The following is a 21037-nucleotide window of genomic DNA, read 5'->3' on the forward strand; positions in this document are numbered from 1 at the left end:
TAACATCAATATTGGTGTTATTATTATACGGTATTATAGTGGTAAATCCTCATAATGAATTTAGTTTATAGCACTTTATCCATTCAGCTTTATAATAGCACTTTATTCACATCACATTTTTTACACTTGGTTTTTAGTCTTATTTATGTATATTATCATCATGCACTTTACACACATAATCATGCTCTTCACATAATACTGTGCAGCTTCCATTCACACTTGCTGCACCATTATACCTTCTTGACTTTATGCGTGGTCACAATTTTCATATGAATTGCATTGCACTTGATTTGATTTGGGTTCAGTATTTTGTATATTGTGTTGTTTTAGTTTTAGGTTTGGGTTTGACATCAACATTCACTTCTCACACACTCTCACTAAATCTGCTGAATTACGAGGCATACATAGAGATGGGCCACCTTTCCCATATCCAAGATGGCCGTCGGGTGTCGCGGGTTGGTGTGCGCATGCGCCGGCGGACGCTGTGTTCCGGACACTCCTGCCCCTGGTGACGGCGTCATGACGCCTGATCTGTGGGCGGAGACTGGAAGGAGCCTGGCGTCTGGGCGGCTCACCATGCGCTCATGGACGCGCCGGTAAGTTGACACCGGATATTTTGCATAATTGGCCACCAGACTTGTCTCCTCCTTATAAAGCACCACATACTCCTCCACTCCATCGCTCCTGGTAAAAGCAGCAGCGAAACACGTTGGGGTGTGGAGTGGAGGAGTCAGGACATTCAGACTGGGTGAGTGTATTGATCCCTATATATCTTTCTGATGGTTATTTGAGGGGAACACCAACCCCATAGTGTGGCAATTGGATATATGGTTTACTGTGGATAGGGATATAGTGAGCACATGCAGGGTTGCATCCTTACAGGGATACGACACACATATCCATGACTGGGACTTTTTGTGCAATACTTGTGTGCTGCTATATGTACTTTTTATGGATGTAATATACACAAGTTTTGATTTATTTCTCAGTTTGTGCAATAAATATCTGCTGCTTCCTAGGGTTTAGTGCAATATACAATTGTTAATACTAATTCAGCTAGTGTATTTAGAGTTCATGCTGCCCTAGGCACTCTGCATGCTGAGGGCCCCCCCCCCACTGGCAGGTTACATGCATGGTATATACCCTGGCACTTGGGTGGCGCTCTGCTTGTTGCCCGCTCTTCTCATCAAACAGACGTGATAGAGGAAGGAAGGAGGCCGGGGACGTCTTAGTTTGGGGTCCGCTTCTGTCCAGTGTCGGACTGGGGTACCTGGGGCCCACCAATATACAACCAGTGAGACACAACATGCTGACCTGCTTCTCTCCTGGATTCATCTGTATCTGTGACAAATCCCTACATTTATACAGCTCTCAGGGTATGCTGGGAGTTGTAGTCTCTGAGAGGACAACCCTGTAATAAATCACTGTGTGCAGAGGCTCCTGGTGGCTGCAATCTGTTGGTGACATCAGTCCTGAAGGTCCATCAATACATCTCTCTACACTGTACTACAACTCCCAGCATATCCTGAGGGCTGCAGGCAGGGGCGTAGCTAGGATTCATGGGGCCCCATAGCAAAAAACTGTATGGGGCCCCATAAATCCTGTACGCTCCCCTACCCCCCCCCCCCCCGCCAAACACAGACAATGACGCACATATATACACACACAGAGGCACCAATAACATATATACAGATACGCCACTGACATACACACATATATATACGCTGTAATGTGATTACACTAGTGCTGATGTATACACCATGAATAGACTGTACATAGGGAAATCATCTCAGTGTAATAAGAAATACTCAACCAGAAATAAAAGAAAATGCAGCAGATATTAATGGTGGGTTCTTTTATTACAGCCCAACATTAATAGAAGCTGCTGCAGAACATCTTTGGGAGCAAACCTGTCAATCACTTGAGACACTACTGACATACACAAACAAACACACACATATACACCAGTGCTACAGACATTGCTGACACACACACACACACACATATAGATACATACACATACACATACTGACATATAAATATATACACAGATACATATATACACACACTGACATATACATATACCCACAGACACATATATACACACACTGACATATACATATACCCACAGATACATATATACACACACTGACATATACATATACCCACAGATACATATATACACTCACTGACACATACACAGCACTTACAGCTCCCAGGCTCCCCCCTTCTCCTCCTGTAGTCCGGGCTGATCTTCACATAGAAGTATTCAGGACCTTTGGGTCATGTGACCTAAAGGTCCTTCACTCCTCTCCTGTGCTGTGCAGGACCTGGCAGGTCCTGCTCCTCTGTTCAGTCCACACACCCGGCACTACAGTGAGGGGGCTGAACAGTGCAGTGGGGGTCCTTCTTCCTCTCTGGACCCCTGGGGGTACAGTGGTCGGTACCTAGCATGAAGGCAGGGCAGGCTTCCTCGGGCCCCCTTCCTGCAGGGGCCCCATAGCAGTCGCCTTCCCTGCCTTCATGGTAGCTACGCCGCTGGCTGCAGACTGTCAGTATATGCTGGGAGTTGTAGTGCCTGCAGCTGTTGTAGTTGGGTCCAATACACTGAATGCTTTATGGAATATAAGAATACATAGATCTGTGGGGGCTCAGTGCAGGGAAGTGACCCCAGAACATCACTAATAGGGGATAGAACAACAACATCTCCCCCTATCCCTATCAGTGATGTTCTGGGGTCACTTCCCTGCACTGAGCCCCCACAGATCTATGTATTCTGATCTCCCATAATGCCTCCAGGACCCAACTACAGCAGCTGCAGGCACTACAACTCCCAGCATTTACTGACAGTCTACAGCCCTCAAGATATGCTGGGAGTTGTAGTTCCTGCAGCTCTTGTAGTTGGGTCCTAGTTTAACGGTTTGCGCTAGTGTACCGTAGTGACCGCGGGGCTGTGTCAGTACACTACCGCAAACAATACACTGACCTATTTAGACCCCAATGGTACACAGGCTCTGCACACTATAGAAGTGATTACAGTGCAGTAACTAATGACTCACAGGTGATGTCTTCTCCTATTGCCATTGTTCACATCATGAAGACTTCTCCGACCACAACTCGTCTGCAGAGGGGCAACTGGGGGTGACTGGGGCAGGAGGGCAGCTGGGGTGACGGGAGGGGGAGAATCTGGGGAGGTAGGGGAGCAGCTGGGGTGGCAGGGGGAGTAGATGGGGGGGCAGGTGGAGCAGCTGGGGTGAAAGGGGCAGTGGGAGCAGCTGTGGGGGCAAGGGGAATAGATGGGGCTGGGGGGACAGGCAGGGGGAGCAGCTGGGGGGACAGGCAGGGGGAGCACTTCAGGGGTGCAGGGGGAGAAGCTGGGGGCAGGGGGAGAAGCTGGGGGGCAGGGAGAGCAGCTGGGGGGGCAGGGGGGGAGAAGTTGGGGGAAGCAGATGTGGGCAGGGTCAAGAAGCTGGGGGGCAGGGGGAGAAGATAGGGGGGCAGGGATGAACCTGGGGGGCAGGGAGAGCAGCTGGGTGGTGCAGGGGGAGAAGCTGGGGGGTGCAGGGGGAGCAGATGGGTGCAGGGGGAAAAGCTAGGGGGGGCAGGGAGAGCATCTGGGGGGAGCAGATGGGTGCAGGGGGAGAAGCTAGGGGGAAAGGGAGAGCAGCTGGGGGGTGCAGGGGGAGCAGATGAGTGCAGGGGGAGAAGCTAGGGGGGCAGGGAGAGCAGCTGAGGGAGGGGGGCAGGGGGAGAACCTGGGGGGCAGGGAGAGCAGCTGGGGGGGTGCAGGGGGAGAAGCTGGGAGGGCAGGGTGAGCAGATTAGGGCAGGGTGAGATCCAGGGGGCACGGAGAGCAGCTGGGGGGGTGCGGGGGGAGAAGCTGGGGGGAAGAAGGTGCAGCCGGGGAGCATCCGGGGGGCAGAGGCAGGCTAGGCAGGTCTCCTGCTACGCAGCTTTGGGGCCGGCCGGGCTGAGCTCCCGGCACACACTACCTCTATTACAAGCTGGAAGCTCATAGCTGCAGCCTCGCGGTCCCGGACTTCTCCCCTGCTTGGCGGCACATGTGACGTCATTGTGCCGACCAGGGGAGAAGTCTAGGGCTGCAGCTATGAGCTTCCGGCTTGTAATAGAGGTAGTGTGTGCCGGAAGCTCATCCGGCTGCTGCACAACGCCCCCATCACCGTGGTCCGGTGCCTAGGGTGGTGGGGGTTAAAAAAAATTTTGGGGAAAAAATAAAATAAAAAATGTTTCCTGCGGGTTCCGCCCCCCCGTAGGCCGCCGCCCTAGGCACAGGACCTCGGGTGCCTAGTGGCAAATACGGCCCTGTCCATTGTCTAATCTGGATACAAGAGTAACAAACCCTCTGCTGTGAGATGGATGAAGCCAGGATGGATGGGATTTCCAATAACTTTCTGAATATAGAACAATGAGTCGTATATGAGGGTGTTATAATCTCTTTATTCCTGTATTATACAGTGAGGTTACAGCACTGAGCTCTGCAGGACGGATCCCAGCGCCAGGATGATGGCCGTGTAGCTGCAGGTGATGGCGGGGCTCCCGTTACACAGATCGGTGGTGCAGCAGATGGCGCAGGTGACGGCTTTGCTCATGTTGGTGGTGATGTTTAGAGAGCAGGATGGCACACACATCATGGTGGTGACAGCTGTGGCCCCATAACCGTCTAGTGGAGGAAAGCAAGATGTCATAAAGTGACAACAATCATGTGATTAGTCAGTGATGCCACTAAACATGGCGGGGCTATCAGTCATTACACGATGTGCCGTCACTGTAGTCAGATGCCCGGCTGTAGCTGAAAGACTCCGGAGAGCCAGGAACTGAGATGAGGAACTCACCGACTTTTCTCAGACAAGCCGTTGTGTTAGCCGGACATGTTGTCGGTATCAGGCAGCTGGTGGAGTCACAGGTGTAGCATCGCAGAGAGAACGCTGAGGGCAAAGGGGAGAGGTTACAGATTACACACAGCCATGTATCTAATCCTGTCATGTGTGATACTACCTACTGCACTGTGTATCTAATCATATCACGTAATAAACCACCACCTTTTTTCACCTTATGCTGGAGTGCTTTGGATTTTCATGTGATACTTGGGGATCCCCCCTGCCAAGGGATTTGCTTCCAACTGCACCCGCTACACCTGTGACGAAGTGCGGCTCCTCTCTCCTCCCTAATCATATCACATGTGATAGTGTCTGCCAGGCCATCTGTGTACCAAATTATATATCCCAGGTTTGGGCTCTGGTATCCTGATGGTGGGCTTTTGTATCCCTGTGGTGGGCTCCTGTGTCCCCCCATCATTACAGTATGGTATAAGGTGCGGGGTCTTACCTGTGTCCCCCATAATTACAGTATGGTATCAGGTGTGGGGTCTTACCTGTGCCCCCCCCCCATCATTACAGTATGGTATCAGGTGTGGGGTCTTACCTGTGTCCCCCCATTATTACAGTATGGTATCAGGTGTGGGGTCTTACCTGTGTCCTCTCCATCATTACAGTATGGTATCAGGTGTGGGGTCTTACCTGTGTCCCTCCATCATTACAGTATGGTATCAGGTGTGGGGTCTTACCTGTGCCCCCCCCCCCCCCCCCATTATTACAATATGGTATCAGGTGTGGGGTCTTACCTGTGTCCCCCCATCATTACAGTATGGTATCAGGTGTGGGGTCTTACCTGTGTCCCCCCATTATTACAGTATGGTATTAGGTGTGGGGTCTTACCTGTGTCCCCCCCATCATTACAGTATGGTATCAGGTGTGGGGTCTTACCTGCCCCCCCCCCCATCATTACAGTATGGTATAAGGTGTGTGGTCTTACCTGTGTGTCCTCTCCATCATTACAGTATGGTATCAGGTGTGGGGTCTTACCTGTGTCCCCCCATCATTACAGTATGGTATCAGGTGTGGGGTCTTACCTGTGTCCCCCCATCATTACAGTATGGTATCAGGTGTGGGGTCTTACCTGTGTCTCTCCCATCATTACAGTATGGTATCAGGTGTGGGGGTCTTACCTGTGTCCCCCCATCATTACAGTATGGTATCAGGTGTGGGGTCTTACCTGTCCCCCCTCATCATTACAGTATGGTATCAGGTGTGGGGTCTTACCTGTGTCCCCCCCATCATTACAGTATGGTATCAGGTGTGGGGTCTTACCTTTGTCCCCACCCATCATTACAGTATGGTATCGGGTGTGGGGTCTTACCTGTGTCCCCCATCATTACAGTATGGTATCAGGTGTGGGGTCTTACCTGTGTCGCCCCATCATTACAGTATGGTATCAGGTGTGGGGTCTTACCTGTGTCCCCCATCATTACAGTATGGTATCAGGTGTAGGGTCTTACCTTTGTCCCCCCCCATCATTACATTATGGTATCAGGTGTGGGGTCTTACCTGTGCCCCCCCATCATTACAGTATGGTATCAGGTGTGGGGTCTTACCTGTGTCCCCCCATCATTACAGTATGGTATCAGGTGTGGGGTCTTACCTGTGTCCCCCATCATTACAGTATGGTATCAGGTGTAGGGTCTTACCTGTGTCGCCCCATCATTACAGTATGGTATCAGGTGTGGGATCTTACCTGTGCCCCCCCCCCCCATCATTACAGTATGGTATCAGGTGTGGGGTCTTACCTGTGTCCCCCCCCCCATCATTACAGTATGGTATCAGGTGTGGGGGTCTTACCTGTGTCCCCCATCATTACAGTATGGTATCAGGTGTGGGGTCTTACCTGTGCCCCCCCATCATTACAGTATGGTATCAGGTGTAGGGTCTTACCTGTGTCCCCCCCATCATTACAGTATGGTATCAGGTGTGGGGTCTTACCTGTGTCCCCCATCATTACAGTATGGTATCAGGTGTGGGGTCTTACCTGTGTCGCCCCATCATTACAGTATGGTATCAGGTGTGGGGTCTTACCTGTGCCCCCCCATCATTACAGTATGGTATCAGGTGTGGGGTCTTACCTGTGTCCCCCCCATCATTACAGTATGGTATCAGGTGTGGGGTCTTACCTGTGCCCCCCCCCATCATTACAGTATGGTATCAGGTGTGGGGTCTTACCTGTGTCGCCCCATCATTACAGTATGGTATCAGGTGTGGGGTCTTACCTGTGTCCCCCATCATTACAGTATGGTATCAGGTGTGGGGTCTTACCTGTGTCCCCCATCATTACAGTATGGTATCAGGTGTGGGGTCTTACCTGTGTCCCCCATCATTACAGTATGGTATCAGGTGTGGGGTCTTACCTGTGTCCCCCCATCATTACAGTATGGTATCAGGTGTGGGGTCTTACCTGTGTCCCCCCCCCCATCATTACAGTATGGTATCAGGTGTGGGGGTCTTACCTGTGTCCCCCATCATTACAGTATGGTATCAGGTGTGGGTTCTTACCTGTGTCCCCCATCATTACAGTATGGTATCAGGTGTGGGGTCTTACCTGTGTCCCCCATCATTACAGTATGGTATCAGGTGTGGGGTCTTACCTGTGCCCCCCCCCCCATCATTACAGTATGGTATCAGGTGTGGGGGTCTTACCTGTGTCCCCCATCATTACAGTATGGTATCAGGTGTGGGGTCTTACCTGTGTCCCCCATCATTACAGTATGGTATCAGGTGTGGGGTCTTACCTGTGCCCCCCCCATCATTACAGTATGGTATCAGGTGTGGGGGTCTTACCTGTGTCCCCCATCATTACAGTATGGTATCAGGTGTGGGGTCTTACCTGTGTCCCCCATCATTACAGTATGGTATCAGGTGTGGGGTCTTACCGGTGTCCCCCATCATTACAGTATGGTATCAGGTGTGGGGTCTTACCTGTGCCCCCCCCCCATCATTACAGTATGGTATCAGGTGTGGGGGTCTTACCTGTGTCCCCCATCATTACAGTATGGTATCAGGTGTGGGGTCTTACCTGTGTCCCCCATCATTACAGTATGGTATCAGGTGTGGGGGTCTTACCTGTGTCCCCCATCATTACAGTATGGTATCAGGTGTGGGGTCTTACCTGTGTCCCCCATCATTACAGTATGGTATCAGGTGTGGGGTCTTACCTGTGCCCCCCCCATCATTACAGTATGGTATCAGGTGTGGGGGTCTTACCTGTGTGTCCCCTCCATCATTACAGTATGGTATCAGGTGTGGGGGTCTTACCTGTGCCCCCCATCATTACAGTATGGTATCAGGTGTGGGTTCTTACCTGTGTCCCCCATCATTACAGTATGGTATCAGGTGTGGGGTCTTACCTGTGTCCCCCATCATTACAGTATGGTATCAGGTGTGGGGTCTTACCTGTGCCCCCCCCCATCATTACAGTATGGTATCAGGTGTGGGGGTATTACCTGTGTCCCCCATCATTACAGTATGGTATCAGGTGTGGGGTCTTACCTGTGTCCCCCATCATTACAGTATGGTATCAGGTGTGGGGTCTTACCTGTGCCCCCCCCATCATTACAGTATGGTATCAGGTGTGGGGGTCTTACCTGTGTCCCCCATCATTACAGTATGGTATCAGGTGTGGGGTCTTACCTGTGTCCCCCATCATTACAGTATGGTATCAGGTGTGGGGTCTTACCTGTGCCCCCCCCCCATCATTACAGTATGGTATCAGGTGTGGGGGTCTTACCTGTGTCCCCCATCATTACAGTATGGTATCAGGTGTGGGGTCTTACCTGTGTCCCCCATCATTACAGTATGGTATCAGGTGTGGGGTCTTACCTGTGTCCCCCCCCCCCCCATCATTACAGTATGGTATCAGGTGTGGGGTCTTACCTGTGTCCCCCATCATTACAGTATGGTATCAGGTGTGGGGTCTTACCTGTGTCCCCCCCATCATTACATTATAGTATCAGGTGTGGGGTCTTACCTGTGTCCCCCCATCATTACAATATGGTATCAGGTGTGGGGTCTTACCTGCGGTAGCACAGAGGGCGATCACCAGGAGGAGGCTTGTGTACGCTGCCATTGTGAGCTGTCATCTGTGGGATCGGGGATGATTGGCCAGTATATATATACAGGGCTTCGTATGGTAATAAAGATGTCTCTGATAAAGCAGCATATTTCTCCCGTCCCTCCTTCTCATAAACCAGGCATTGTATGGATTGTATCGTGACCTGTAACATTTGAGTGTTTTCTGACATGGGATTCAAGGCCAAGCACCTCGCAGACTGTGACACAGAGGAGCCCAGCAACAAAGATACAAAGATACATACAGGGCCAATCAAATGGTTGTGCCGATCAGTAAGATAACACGGCCTTAAAGGGGTTGTATTGGGAACCACAGAAAATCAGATGTGCAGGGTGTTACGTGCAGAGCTAGCAGGTGTGGTCGCACTTGTCACAGAGTGGTAGCTAGCTTATCCCAAAGTCCTGACACACTCTCTGTAAATATCCCTTTAAGCACTGCTGATATAAGGGAAGACTGAGACATTTGGAAGACTTTAGTTTAATGAAGTTGAATAACAGTTTATGACTTTAGGTGACTAAGAGAGTTACACAGTGGAGACAGGGTGGACTTCTAGTGGGGGCACTGTCCATATAGTACTGTACTCTGCTGGAGAGGGTCCTGGCAACTTTGGGTAGGTTACAATGACTTTAGAAGACATAGAGAGAGAGACAACCAGTAGTCACTGTAAGGATCCAACTTTGCTGGGATGAGTATGTGGACCAGCACATTCAGGAGTACCTGGCATCAGGTAGGAGCCTTTCTGCTGGACAAGCAGCGGGGCACTTCGGCAAGAAACGCAGCTTCTCCAACCCCTGGCTGGACTTGACTTTAACTGTTCTGAACTAACACATAGGGCCCTATTCCACAGGACGATTATCGTTTGAATTATTGTTACATCGTTCGGATCTAAACGATAATCATTCGGTTGAATATCAGTTAACGATTAAATGACGAACGAGAAATTGATGATCGCTTAATTAGACCTGGACCTATTTTTATCGTTGCTCGTTCACAAATCGTTCACGTTGCAACGAACGCAATAGCGACGACAAGACGACCGCAAGAACAATCATAAGTAACGATTATCATTCCATGTAAATGGGTGAACAATTTCAGGCCGTTCGCAATAGCGGTCATTTGAAATCGTTTATTGTTAATGATTATGCGAACGATAATCGTCCCATGGATTAGGGCCCTTACACTAGACTTGGCTTTCTCTACCCTTACATATGGCAGGGAGACTTTCCTATTAGTGGAGGCACCCTGAAGTAAATTGGTCAGTGATAGGCTGACGGGAATGAGTAGGGGAAGAAACTGAGAAAAGACTGCCAGACGGACAATGTATGGTCAGAATATCATGTACACAGTTAACCCTTTAGCAGCTTTCAGCATGTGCTTGCTGTCAGTGAATAGAACACAGTAAATGCAGTCTAACATCCTCCATCACACACAGTAACCTGCAGAGGCCTCAGAAATGATAGGATTGTGCGGCCCTACAGAGAATACACATCTGCACAGCACAGAAGCAGGGTGGTGGGACACAGCACATATATGAGGAGAAGAATTCTGCTGTTTTAAGTAAAATCACTTCCATCACTGTACTGTTCTTCTCCCCCTTGAATCTAATCTCTTCCTTGTTTGCTCCAGTTGCCGAGCAGCAAAGCACACACCGTCCCACAATTCCCCTTTCCTGGCTTAGTACAGACCGTCTGCCATTACTTCCTGTGCATGCCTGACCACCTTAGGCGTAACCAAGGGCAACAGAGGCACATGAGGGGAAAGTGAAAGGGGTAGTGCACCCAAAAATGTTTTCTTTCAAATCAACTGCTGCCATGAAGTGCCAGAGATTTGTAATTTACTTCTATTAAAAAATCTCAATCCTTCCAGTACTTATCAGCTGCTGTATGCCCAGCAGGAGTGGTATTATTTCCAGCCTGGAGAGCAGGAGAGGTTTTCTATGGGGATTTGCTCCTTCTCTGGACAGTTCCTGACATGGACAGAGGTGGCAGCAGAGAGCACTGTGTCAGACAGGAAAGAAAACACCACTTCCTGCTGGACACACAGCAGCTGATAAGTACTGGAAGGCTTGAGATTTTTTAATAGAAGTAAATTACAAATCTCTGGCACTTCATGGCAGCAGTTGATTTGAAAGAAATTTTTTTTTGGCGCACTACCCCTTGAAGGCAGATCTCACATACAGGACCTTATAAAAACTCTTCTACTTGTACAGTACCTTTAATTTAACATAATTCATCTGATTTCTCTGTATTATAACAGGACTGTATATAACACCCAGAATAACAGGACTGTATATAACACTCAGAATAAGAGGACTGTATATAACACCAGAATAACAGGACTGTATATAACACCCAGAATAACAGGACTGTATATAACACCCAGAATAACAGGACTGTATATAACACCCAGTATAACAGGACTGTATATAACACCCAGAATAACAGGACTGTATATAACACCAGAATAACAGGACTGTATATAACACCCAGAATAACAGGACTGTATATAACACCCAGAATAACAGGACTGTATATAACACCAGAATAACAGGACTGTATATAACACCCAGAATAACAGGACTGTGTATAACACCAGAATAACAGGACTGTATATAACACCCCAGAATAACAGGACTGTGTATAACACCCAGTATAACAGGACTGTATATATCCCCCAGAATAACAGGACTGTATATAACACTGAGTATAACAGGTCTGTATATAACACCAGTATAACAGGACTGTATATAACACCCAGAATAACAGGACTGTATATAACACCAGAATAACAGGACTGTATATAACACCCAGAATAACAGGACTGTATATAACACCCAGAATAACAGGACTGTATATAACACCAGAATAACAGGACTGTATATAACACCCAGAATAACAGGACTGTGTATAACACCAGAATAACAGGACTGTGTATAACACCCCAGAATAACAGGACTGTGTATAACACCCAGTATAACAGGACTGTATATATCCCCCAGAATAACAGGACTGTATATAACACCCAGAATAACAGGACTGTATATAACACCCAGAATAACAGGACTGTATATATCCCCCAGAATAACAGGACTGTATATAACACCCAGAATAACAGGACTGTATATAACACCAGAATAACAGGACTGTATATAACACCCAGAATAACAGGACTGTATATAACACCAGTATAACAGGACTGTATATAACACCCAGAATAACAGGACTGTATATATCCCCCAGTATAACAGGACTGTATATAACACCCAGTATAACAGGACTGTATATAACACCCAGAATAACAGGACTGTATATAACACCCAGAATAACAGGACTGTATTTAACACCAAGTATAACAGGACTGTATATAACACCAGAATAACAGGACTGTATATAACACCCAGAATAACAGGACTGTATATAACACCCAGAATAACAGGACTGTATATAACACCCAGTATAACAGGACTGTATATAACACCCAGAATAACAGGACTATATATAACACCCAGAATAACAGGACTGTATATAACACCAGAATAACAGGACTGTATATAACACCCAGAATAACAGGACTGTACATAACCCCAGAATAACAGGACTGTATATAACACCCAGAATAACAGGACTGTATATAACACCCAGAATAACAGGACTGTATATAACACCAAGTATAAAAGGACTGTATTAGTGATGAGCGAGTACTAAAATGCTCTGGTGCTCGTTACTTGAACCGAATATCTCCCAATACTCGAGTTCTCGTTTCGAGTAACGAACCCCATTGAAGTCAATTGGAGACTTGAGCATTTTTTGAGGGGACTCCAGTTCGGTAGAGGGAAGGTCGTGTGAAAACCTGTCAACCTCAGAAATTGATGGAAACACAACGGAAATGGACAGGAAACAGCAGTGGCAGCATGTTTGCATGCCTCTGAGGCTGCCTAATGGCACCATTATGCCTAATTCTGTGCAACAGCCTGGTTAAAACAGAGGTAGGCATAGGGACCACCCAAAAACTCAGCCTGACACAACATGGCAGTGAGAACACAGGGAACCATTAAAACAGAGGTAGATTATCATGAACCACCCAAAAATTCAGCCTGACACAGCATAGCGGTGAGGACAGAGTGAACAAGGTAGGAGCGGTAGCCAGTCAGCCTTCCAAAAATTAGACCAGACCTAGCATGGCAGTGAGCTCTCAGAGAACCATTAAAAGTGAGTGAGGAAGAAAGTGAGCCTCCCCAAAATTAGGCCAAACACTGCATGGCATTGAGCACACAGAGAACTGCCGGGATCAGCAGTAGCCAACATGGAGGCCAGGCAGAAGCAACAGTAACCAACATGGAGGCCAGGCAGAAGCAACAGTAGTTAACATGGAGGCCAGGCAGGATTAGCAGTAGCCAACATGAAGGCAAGGGCAGGCACACCAGTAGTCAGCAGTAGTCAACATCGATGCCAGTTAAGGCCCAGCAGTAGCCAACATGGAGGCAAGGGCAGGCACACCAGTAGTCAGCAGTAGTCAACATGGATGCCAGTTAAGGCCCAGCAGTAGTCAACATGGATGCCAGTTAAGTCCCACAGGAGTCAACATGGATGCCAGTTAAGGCCCAGCAGTAGCCAACATGGAGGAAAGGGCAGGCACACCAGTAGTCAGCAGTAGTCAACATGGAAGCTAGTTAAGGCCCAGCAGTAGTCAACATGGATGCCAGTAAAGGCCCAGCAGTAGTCAACATGGATGCCAGTAAAGGCCCAGCAATAGTCAACATGGATGCTAGTAAAGGCCCAGCAATAGTCAACATGGATGCCAGTTAAGGCCCAGCAAAAAGGAGGCAAGGGCAGGCCCAGCAGTAGTCAACATGGATGCCAGTAAAGGCCCAGCAGTAGTCAACATGGATGCCAGTTAAGGCCCAGCAAAAAGGAGGCAAGGGCAGGCACACCTAGTGAGGCTCCCCAAAACTAGGCCAGACACTTCAGGGCCTTGAACACACAGAGAGCAATGACAAGTGAGTGAGGAAGCTAGTGAGGCTCCCCAAAACTAGGTCAGACAGTGCAGGGCCTTGAACACACAGAGAGCAATGACAAGTGAGTGAGGAAGCTAGTGAGCCTCCCAAAAACTAGGCCAGACACTGCATGGCATTCAGCACACAGAGAGCCATTACAAGTGAGTGAGTGGGCTCCCCGGCAACCAGTCCGGCTCCTCCGCAGACGTAGTGTGATGTCAGAGCATGGCAGTGAGGACACAGAGAACCATTAGTAGTGAGGAAGCAATTGAGCCTCCCAATAATTAGACCAGACCCTGCCTGGCGGAAGAAGACTTGGCAGTTGGCTGATAATTGTAGGAAGAGGAGGAGGAGGAGATACCAAGAATCTTAAGGTTAAGCTGCTTTCCCCGGGTGGACAGTTGAATTCAGGTGAAATCCAGGCTTTGTTTATTTTTATAAACGTCAGCCTGTCAGCGCTGTCAGTGGACAGGCGGGTGCGCTTTTCAGTGATGATGGCACCAGCTGCACTGAAGACCCGCTCTGACAACACGCTAGCGGCAGGGCAGGCCAGCACCTCCAAGGCGTAAAGCACCAGTTGGGGCCACGTATCCAGCTTTGAAACCCCGTAGTTGTAGGTAGCAGATTGATCGGGAAGGACGGTGGTATGGTCAGCAAGGTGTCAGGGAGTCCTGGGGTCCGGGAAGATGGCAGTCCCTCCTCTCGACCCGCAACCCCTGTCCCTACCTGCTTGCCCCCCTAGGCTAAACCCTAGGGCAGCAACTGGGCGACAGTCCCTAGCCTAACTAGGGATACGGGGAGGTAACAGAACACACAGACAGATATATACAAACAGGTCAGGCAGTCCGAGTCGGCAACAAGAGCTCACGTCAAAATCCAAATCAGCAAACAAAGGGTAAACAGAGTCCGGTCCAAGGTCAAGCACAAGAGGTAACGCAGTACAGAGGGTGAGGCAGAGGCGAAGTCCAAGTCCAAATATCAAATAACTAGCAGAACAATAAGATACTCTGGTGTAGCTGGAGACCAAACACACACTGGCAATTGCAGAGAGTAATTCACCAGCTTAAATGCTACCAGAGCTCCCGCCCCAGCCCTTGATAGGAGCAAGGAGTCTGGCCCAGCAGTAGTCAACATGGATGCCAGTTAAGGCCCAGCAACAAGGATGCAAGAGCAGGCACACCAGTAGTCAACATGGATGCCAGTTAAGGCCCAGAAGTAGTCAACATGGATGCCAGTTAAGGCCCAGCAGTAGTCAACATGGATGCCAGTTAAGGCCCAGCAACAAGGATGCAAGGGCAGGCACACTAGTAGTCAACATGGATGCCAGTTAAGGGCCAGCAATAGTCAACATGGATGCCAGTTAAGGCCCAGCAGTAGTCAACATGGATGCCAGTTAAGGCCCAGCAACAAGGATGCAAGGGCAGGCACACCAGTAGTCAACATGGATGCCAGTTAAGGCACACCAGTAGTCAACATGGATGCCAGTTAAGGCACAGCAGTAGTCAACATGGATGCCAGTTAAGGCCCAGCAATAGTCAACATGGATGCCAGTTAAGGCCCAGCAACAAGGATGCAAGGGCAGGCACACCAGTAGTCAACATGGATGCCAGTTAAGGTCCAGCAGTAGTCAACATAGATGCCAGTTAAGGCCCAGCAGTAGTCAACATGGATGCCAGTTAAGGCCCAGCAACAAGGATGCAAGGGCAGGCACACCAGTAGTCAACATGGATGCCAGTTAAGGTCCAGCAGTAGTCAACATAGATGCCAGTTAAGGCCCAGCAGTAGTCAACATGGATGCCAGTTAAGGCCCAGCAACAAGGATGCAAGGGCAGGCACACCAGTAGTCAACATGGATGCCAGTTAAGGCACACCAGTAGTCAACATGGATGCCAGTTAAGGCACAGCAGTAGTCAACATGGATGCCAGTTAAGGCCCAGCAATAGTCAACATGGATGCCAGTTAAGGCCCAGAAGTAGTCAACATGAATGCCAGTTTAGGCCCAGCAGTAGTCAACTTGGATGCCAGTTAAGGCCCAGCAACAAGGATGCAAGGGCAGGCACACCAGTAGTCAACATGGATGCAGTTAAGGCCCAGCAGTAGTCAACATGGATGCCAGTTGAGGCCCAGCAGTAGACAACATGGATGACAGTTAAGGCCCAGAAACAAGGATGCAAGGCCCGGCACACCAGTAGTCAACATGGATGCCACTTAAGGCCCAGCAACAAGGATGCAAGGCCTGGCACACCAGTAGTCAACATGGATGCCACTTAAGGCCCAGCAGTAGTCAACATGGATGCCAGTTAAGGCCCAGCAGTGGCCAACATGGAGGCAAGGGCAGGCACACCAGTAGTCAACATGGATGCCACTTAAGGCCCAGCAACAAGGATGCAAGGCCTGGCACACCAGTAGTCAACATGGATGCCACTTAAGGCCCAGCAGTAGTCAACATGGATGCCAGTTAAGGCCCAGCAGTGGCCAACATGGAGGCAAGGGCAGGCACACCAGTAGTCAACATGGATGCCAGTTGACTTGCGGAAATGCGCACAGATGCGGTGCACCTTGTTGAACAAGTCAGCCACTTTGGGGTAAGTTTTAAGGAACTGCAGCAACATTAGGTTGAAGACGTAGGCCAGGCATGGTACATTTGTAAGGCTGCTGAGTTGAAGAGCCGCCACCAGGTTCCGCCCCTTGTCACACGCAACCAAGCTCACTGCTAATTACACACGAACCCGGGTGCTGACAGCTAACTGGCTAGGCCAGCTGTCAGTGACCATCAAGGGTACACCTGATGCCTCTCAACCGGGGGTGGTGAGGCCCTGACCACGGCTAGACCAAAAAAACTAAAATAAAACAGCTGGCTGGTTGGCGGTGGCGCGATTGGCGGGCCCCTGGCAACCAGTCCCGCTCCTCAGCAGACGTACTGTGACTTCAGAGCATGGCAGTCAGGACACAGAGAACAATACAGTCTGCTTAAGAGGCCATGGAATTTGATTAAATACACTTTCAATCCTTTAAAGAGTCTCTAAGAGACGGCAAGTGCGGTAGCCTGTGTATTAAAAAGACCTGGTCAATCCTGCCTTCAAAAAGGCTACTACAACATCCGAGGAAGGAAAGAAGCTACTGGTAAAAAGGCCTGGTCAATCCTGCCTTCAAAACGGCTAAAACATCCAAGGAAGGTAGAAGGTTCTGTTCAGCAGTTTGAGCACCGCCTGTTGGCGCTTACCCACGGCAGTGCTGCGGCGCCTAAAAGTAAAATAGCCGGATTATGGCTAGATTTAGGCTCACCCCCTCATGCAGTTGTGCGTGATAGGCATCTCTTTGGAGGTAGGGACGAAGAATAACAATACAGAGGCCCCGAGCTAAAAAATGAAAAGACGGCAGAGAATCCCCGCAAGTTGACTGTGCCTGGGGCCTGGGCGGGTGGACTGACAGAGCCAGCACCTGACACAGGGGAAGGAGCAGGGGTGCGACTTGCAGTCACTGAACAGCCTTGGTTCCACTGAGTGGGGTGTTTAGCACTCATATGCCTGCGCATGCTGGTAGTGGTGGCTCCCCTGCTGATCCTGGCGTGGCACACGTTGCACACTACAGTCCGTCGGTCATCCGCAGTTTCTTTACAAAACCTCCAGACTTGGGAACATCTAGGCCTGGCCACGGGAGCTTGACTCCGTAAAACAGTTGCTGATCTACTCGCTCTGCCCCTGACTCTCCCTCTGCCCACCCCTCTTCCAACTGGTCCTGCGCGTTAACTTGCAAATCCCAGCAATACAGTGTAGTACACACTAGTTTAGGGGGTGCTATCTGGTATGGCAACAGCAGTGAAGTAAGTTCTATGCTGGATGCACTACAACTCCCAGCTATACAGTGCAGTACACACTAGTTTAGGGGGGGGGGGGGGCTTGATGGTGCTATCTGGTATGGGCAACAACTGTACACACTTTCTGTCACCCCAGTACAATGAGCAGTGGAGTTCTATGCAGGATGTACTACAAATCCCAGCTATACAGTGCAGTACACCAGGACCACCAGCCCCCAAATCATAAAGGAGTACACTGAGCACTTCTTAGGGGTGTGTATGCAACACCTAATGCCCCCTTTCTGCCAGCAGCCGGTCACCACAGTGTGCTGGTTAAATCGCGGTAGCAGCACTGCAACTCCCAGCCAGCAGTCTGTAGTAATAGTAATAATAAAAGCTTTTAAGCCCTGAAAAGGTCTGTGTGTTTGTATTGCTAGTATATACCCTGCCTACTGGAACGCTATATCCTACACTGACCCTCTCCCTGACCAGCAGCAGCTCTGTCCCTGATCTCTCACAGCATGCGTCTGAAGCCGGCACTGCCCCCGCCCAGTTTAATATGGCAGGGTCATCTGATCTGGCCAACCAATCGCTGCTATCGACATGTATGGGTCCTACGTCATCGCAGGATGTACCAAAGAGTCTCCTGCATGAGATTTCCTCGAGTATCGCGAGATGTTCGTCCGAGTAACGAGTACCATTGAGTACCCTAATACTCGATCGAGTACCAAGCTTGGACCAGCATGCTCGCTCATCACTAATCAGCACATGTATTATCTGGATGTATCAGCACATGTATTATCTGGATGTATCAGCGCATGTATTATCTGGATGTATCAGCGCATGTATTATCTGGATGTATCGGCGCACGTATTTTCTGGATGTATCGGCGCATGTATTTTCTGGATGTATCGGCGCATGTATTATCTGGATGTATTGGCGCATGTATTTTCTGGATGTATCGGCGCATGTATTATCTGGATGTATCGGCGCTTGTATTATCTGGATGTATCGGCGCATGTATTATCTGGATGTATCGGCGCATGTATTTTCTGGATGTATCGGCGCATGTATTTTCTGGATGTATCGGCGCATGTATTATCTGGATGTATCGGCGCATGTATTTTCTGGATGTATCGGCGCATGTATTATCTGGATGTATCGGCGCATGTATTTTCTGGATGTATCGGCGCATGTATTATCTGGATGTATCGGCGCATGTATTTTCTGGATGTAGCGGCGCATGTATTTTCTGGATGTATTGGCGCATGTATTTTCTGGATGTATCGGCGCATGTATTTTCTGGATGTATCGGCGCATGTATTATCTGGATGTACTGGCGCATGTATTGGATCCTCTCCCCTTCCTGATGTCTATGATACATCTAAACTGCTGACAGATTCTGGGCCCTTGCACACTGAGTAAAAGAGGCAGAATTTAGGAGTGAAGTCCTCGCGGTGGATTCTGCTTGTCATTCTTCCTGTCCTATTGTTTTAAAGGGATTTCTCATGCGCCTCTGCTCTCCCCTCAAAGAGTAAACATATTCAGAGCGGAGGAGCACAAGAAATCCCATTGAAGCAATAGGACAGGCAGAATGACAAGCGTAATCCAACGCACAGACTTTGCTCGTAAATTCCACCTCTTTTACTCAGTGTGCAAGGGCCCTCTAGGTGGATATCTCAGTATAGAGGCAAAGAATATACAGGGAAGTGTGCAGTGTGCAGGGAGCACGGCCCAGCATGGCCTTACACCCCAACAAAGACGGCCAAGACTCCTGATAGACCAGTCCTGCCTGACCGGTTACTATCTACGTTACGGATGAGAAGACCACTTTAGTCAGTCAGTTAGGAAAGGTTTGCACAAGTGTCTCTCATTATTCCAGGACCTGAGGGGTTTCAGGCCGGGCCTGCTCATCTGATGTATCTACCACTGTCTGCCTACATGCGATGCCCTGGCCCCTGGGGGCCACTTCCGCAGTGCTGGTGTTATGAGCGGGCAATGACCGGGGCAGCTGCAAGGGTTATACTTGTCACAGTATAGGCCCGAGGGCAGCACAGCTGGAGGGCCGGTCTGTGGAATCTGCGGGTGATGATGGGCATGCGATTCTTCGCTGCACCTAGTCAGGGCACCAGTTAGTGGACACCAATGCCAGGGTTCAGTAACAGCGGTTTTATTATAGATGAGGTAACTAGTAGCAACAGTTCTGTCTGGATGCAACCGGGTATATAGCAGGCTTTGACAAATAAGGCAGGAGTGGTGCTGCATAGGCTGTGAGAATACGTGCCGGATGATGGGAGTAGGAGTATGAGAGAAATAGCGTTGCTGGGTGGATTAGCTTGAGAATAATACTTGCTGTGAATCCTTGCAGCGATGAGGAGAGATAACGGAATGACACCCAGATGAGAGAGAAGACTCCGGACACTTGAGCAGGCAGATACAGCCGAAGACTTGAATACAGCAGCAGACTCAGTCACTCTTCTGAGGGAGAGGACAGAACAACACAACCTCCTTGCTTGAAAGCAGGGGGAAGACTAACTTGTTAGGAGGAAGTGGGAGGTCACATGGTTGTTCCTGGCCAGAGCTAGTTGGCCATTGGAGGAACCATGGTTACAGGTCACGTGATCAACAGCCTTGCATACCACTGTACAATGCAATAATACACAGGAATACATGAGAATACACATGAGAATGCACATTACTAGAGAATACTAGGGGAAAACCAGCAGCAGTTGCAGTGCAAACACTTACCAGAACAGGCATTGACACAGAAACAGAAATGGCCATAATAGGAGTAGTAGTCTGCATGTTCTGGGACACTGCATACCTCCCTAGCAAGTTTGAGCCGACCTCGGCGAATCTAGAAGGCAGCAAACATGCATAGACTGGACAATCAAACAACAGGAATGAATGATGAGAGTGAGTGTGATGAGGTGTGTGTTTCCCACGCCCAAGGCACAGGTGAGAAGAGAGAGAGAATGAGAAACCCTAGTGGCAGGACTTCACCTAGGGGTGCCTAACGTACTCTGGCGACCAGGTAGCTAGTGCGTGAACCATCTGACGTGTAAGCCAGGACAACTTAACTGCTGGCGGGTGACCCTCAATATTCCAGCCAGTTAGACAGTAGGTTTTCTGTTAAATGTGTTACCCTACTGGAGGAGAACGTGAAGACCTGTGTACTATCTTGGCGTGTTTGTGAAATGTCTTGGATACCTGAAAGAGAATAGAACAAAATAATAAAAGCAAGCATACATCTGGGCGCCCATGTATACGGG

General features: G+C 49.3%; 1 protein-coding gene across 1 annotated transcript; it reads right to left on the bottom strand.

Moving 5' to 3' along the window:
• Positions 1 to 4481: 4481 nt before the first annotated feature.
• Positions 4482 to 8973, bottom strand: LOC138782900 (ly6/PLAUR domain-containing protein 2-like). Its single transcript, XM_069956841.1, has 3 exons — positions 8922 to 8973; positions 4773 to 4946; positions 4482 to 4681 (listed from the first exon to the last, which is right to left on the bottom strand). Exons 1-3 carry the CDS (start codon positions 8971 to 8973, stop codon positions 4482 to 4484), a joined length of 426 nt encoding a protein of 141 aa, XP_069812942.1.
• Between the last annotated feature and the right edge of the window lie 12064 nt (positions 8974 to 21037).

This window comes from Dendropsophus ebraccatus, chromosome 2, assembly GCF_027789765.1.
Source record: "Dendropsophus ebraccatus isolate aDenEbr1 chromosome 2, aDenEbr1.pat, whole genome shotgun sequence".
In the NCBI taxonomy this organism is placed as follows: Eukaryota; Metazoa; Chordata; class Amphibia; order Anura; family Hylidae; genus Dendropsophus; species Dendropsophus ebraccatus.

Coding starts and splice junctions, on each gene's coding strand:
- LOC138782900 (XM_069956841.1), bottom strand. CDS start 8,973: ATGGCAGCGTACACAAGCCTCCTCCTGGTGATCGCCCTCTGTGCTACC. Junction 4,947..8,921: donor CGCCCTCTGTGCTACCGCAG/GTAAGACCCCAC, acceptor CTTTGCCCTCAG/CGTTCTCTCTGCGATGCTAC. Junction 4,682..4,772: donor CTACAGTGACGGCACATCGT/GTAATGACTGAT, acceptor TTCCTCCACTAG/ACGGTTATGGGGCCACAGCT.